Here is a 2,828-nt window from a genome sequence, read left to right as displayed (position 1 = left end):
CAATCATACAAGACTCAGATCTAAAACTTAGAACTCAGAAATACTTCCAATTCAGTGTCTCTTCTCCAAGCTCCTATGCTCCATTTTGACAGGAAGTTATCACAGTCATAGTTGCCTAGTTCCCTAAATTAAAACCGAGTAAAACTCTGTGGGGTTCTGGAGTAGAGATCTGTTCTGTGTTCTCCATTTCTTGTCTGTAAGATATGGGCTTCATTCAACCTCCTTGACCTTCTCTGAGTTCCAAAGGGTGGATTCAGACAATTGCTTGCTGTTCTAGGGGACATTTGCAAGGACTGAATAGTCTCTTTATTTTGTTTTCTCATCTCCCTTCTCATTTCTGACCCAAAAAAGAACCTGGCAATCAGGCCCTGACAAGATGGCTATTTCAAGGCACTAGCCTGCCGTCTTCTTGGTCAGCCGACTCCTCTATTAAAGTCTCTTCCTGTCTCTTTCCTCCATCTTTCCGTGCCGCCAGAATGGTGCGCGTGAATGTCCTGGCCGATGCTCTCAAGAGTATCAACAATGCCGAAAAGAGAGGCAAACGCCAGGTCCTTATTAGGCCGTGCTCCAAAGTCATCGTCAGGTTTCTAACAGTGATGATGAAGCATGGTTACATTGGCGAATTTGAAATCATTGATGATCACAGGGCTGGGAAAATTGTTGTGAACCTCACAGGCAGGCTAAATAAGTGTGGACTGATCAGCCCTAGATTTGATGTGCAACTCAAAGATCTAGAATGGCAGAATAACCTGCTCCCATCCCGTCAGTTTGGTTTCATTGTACTGACAACCTCAGCTGGCATTATGGACCATGAAGAAGCAAGACGAAAATATACAGGAGGGAAAATCCTGGGATTCTTTTTCTAGGGATGTAATACAAATAAAATGCCTCAGAGGACTCTGATGCTTCCTTAAAAAAAAAAAAAAAGTCTCTTCCTTGCCTCAAGTGCTGGTGTCTCTCAAATTCTTTGGACTGTCTTGCAGTGAGCAGAGCGAGCCAGGACTAGGTAACAGAAGCAGTGCTGTAGTGTACCTTGGGTTCATGCACCTTTTCATCAGTGGCTTTCTCAGGATATAGGCCAAGGTGTGGGGATGTCAGATCCTCGTTTTGATCTCTCTGAGAGGTTTTTTTTTTTTTTTTTTTTTCAGTCATTAAGAGACTTTCCATTATGCTGACTATTGCCAAAGAATGTTCCCACAGACCGCTTAGAGGCATTCTTTTTCCTCCAGGCTCCCGCCTGCATTTATTGTTTATAAATTTGTGATGATGGTGATTGTAACTGGTGGGATTTATTTCCCACCATCATTTTGATTGGCATTCCGGCAGGAATTTGGGATCCTTAGTTAGCATCTTGTCCTGTTGTGGAGGATTATTTTGTCTTCCCCCCGCCCTTAAAAAGTGTCAGGACACTTTAACTTTGAAAACTGGATTCCTGAAAGTCAGGTGTGCTTGGAATTTATTTCTCCAATACGCACCCCAGGACATTTCCTGAGGGCATCTGTCATTAACAGAATCTCAGCCCTTGTGAATTGAGGTGCCAGTGACCACCAGAGATAAAGTTTTAGTTACAAGAACTGTCCTCAAGGTGTCACCAGTGTTCAGTCCTACCTTTAGTTTCTGAGATAGGTAGAACCTTCCCTTGTGGCTCAGCTAGTAAAAAATCCGCCTGCAATGTGGGAGGCGTGGGTTCGATCCCTGGGTTGATCCCCTGGAGAAGGGAAAGGCTACCCTCCAGTATTCTGGCCTAGAGAATACCAGGGACTTTATAGTCCATGGAGTCACAAAGAGTCAGACCCAACTGAGCGACTTCCACTTTCACTTTAGGGAAAGTTGTGGCAGAAAGCAAAGAGGAATTACAGAGCCTCTTGATGAAAGTGAAAGAGAGTGAAAAAGCTGGCTTAAAACTCAACATTCAGAAAACTAAGATCATGGGATCCTGTCACATCACTTCATGGAAAAGATGGGGAAAAAATGGAAACCGTGACAGACTTTATTTTCTTGGGCTCCAAAATCACTGCAGATGGTGACTGCAGCCATGAAATTAAAAGACACTTGCTTCTTAGAAGAAAAGCTATGACCAACCTAGGCAGCATATTGAAAAGCAGAGACATTATTTTTCCAACAAAGGTCCATCTAGTCAAAGCTATGGTTTTTCCAGTGGTCATGTATGGATGTGAGAGTTGGACCATAAAGAAAGCTGAGTACCCAAGAATTGAGAGTCTCTTGAACTGCAAGGAGATCAAACCAGTCAATCCTAAAGGCAATCAACCATGAATACTCACTGGAAGGACTAATGCTGAAACGTCAATATTTTGGCCACCTGATGCAAAGAACTGATCCTCTAATGCTGGGAAAGATTGAAGGCAGGAGGAGAAGGGGACAACCGAGGATAAGATGGTTGGATGGTATCATCGACTCAATGGACACGAGCTTGAGTAAACCGCAGAAGTTGGTGATGGACAGGGAAGCCAGGCGGGCAGCAGTCCATGAGATTGCAAAGAGTCAGACATGACTGAGCAATTGAACTGAACAATAATAGAAGGATGCAATATTTTTACAGAATCTACTTTATTGAAATATTACCACACTGTAAGCTTTTTGTTGGTTTTGGAGATGAATTGCTCGTGGGTATCTTGGTTTACAAATAGTTCTTTGCATTCCAGGTTGCCTCCTTCATTCCTGAAGATTTCCTTTTTCGAACACCTGCTTTGAAATCATGTTTTCTTAGTTTTGGTTTATTTCTCATTGTCCTAGGAGATGGGCTCCTAAAGACCTTGCAATAAAGTCATCCAAACCCAAAAAGAACTTGTAGTTTATATCCTCACATG

General features: G+C 42.9%; 1 protein-coding gene across 1 annotated transcript; it reads left to right on the top strand.

Annotated features, from left to right (window-relative positions):
• Positions 1–462: 462 nt before the first annotated feature.
• On the top strand, positions 463–871 carry LOC102267006 (small ribosomal subunit protein uS8-like). The gene has a single exon (XM_070361596.1). The coding sequence runs from the start codon at positions 477–479 to the stop codon at positions 864–866; it is 390 nt and encodes a 129-aa protein (XP_070217697.1). The 5' UTR covers positions 463–476; the 3' UTR covers positions 867–871.
• The last annotated feature ends 1,957 nt before the right edge of the window (positions 872–2,828 follow it).

Source organism: Bos mutus, chromosome 24 (assembly GCF_027580195.1).
Source record: "Bos mutus isolate GX-2022 chromosome 24, NWIPB_WYAK_1.1, whole genome shotgun sequence".
In the NCBI taxonomy this organism is placed as follows: Eukaryota; Metazoa; Chordata; class Mammalia; order Artiodactyla; family Bovidae; genus Bos; species Bos mutus.
Note: the sequence above shows the minus strand (reverse complement) of the source record. Positions and strands in the feature narration are given on the sequence as shown.

Coding starts and splice junctions, on each gene's coding strand:
- LOC102267006 (XM_070361596.1), top strand. CDS start 477: ATGGTGCGCGTGAATGTCCTGGCCGATGCTCTCAAGAGTATCAACAAT.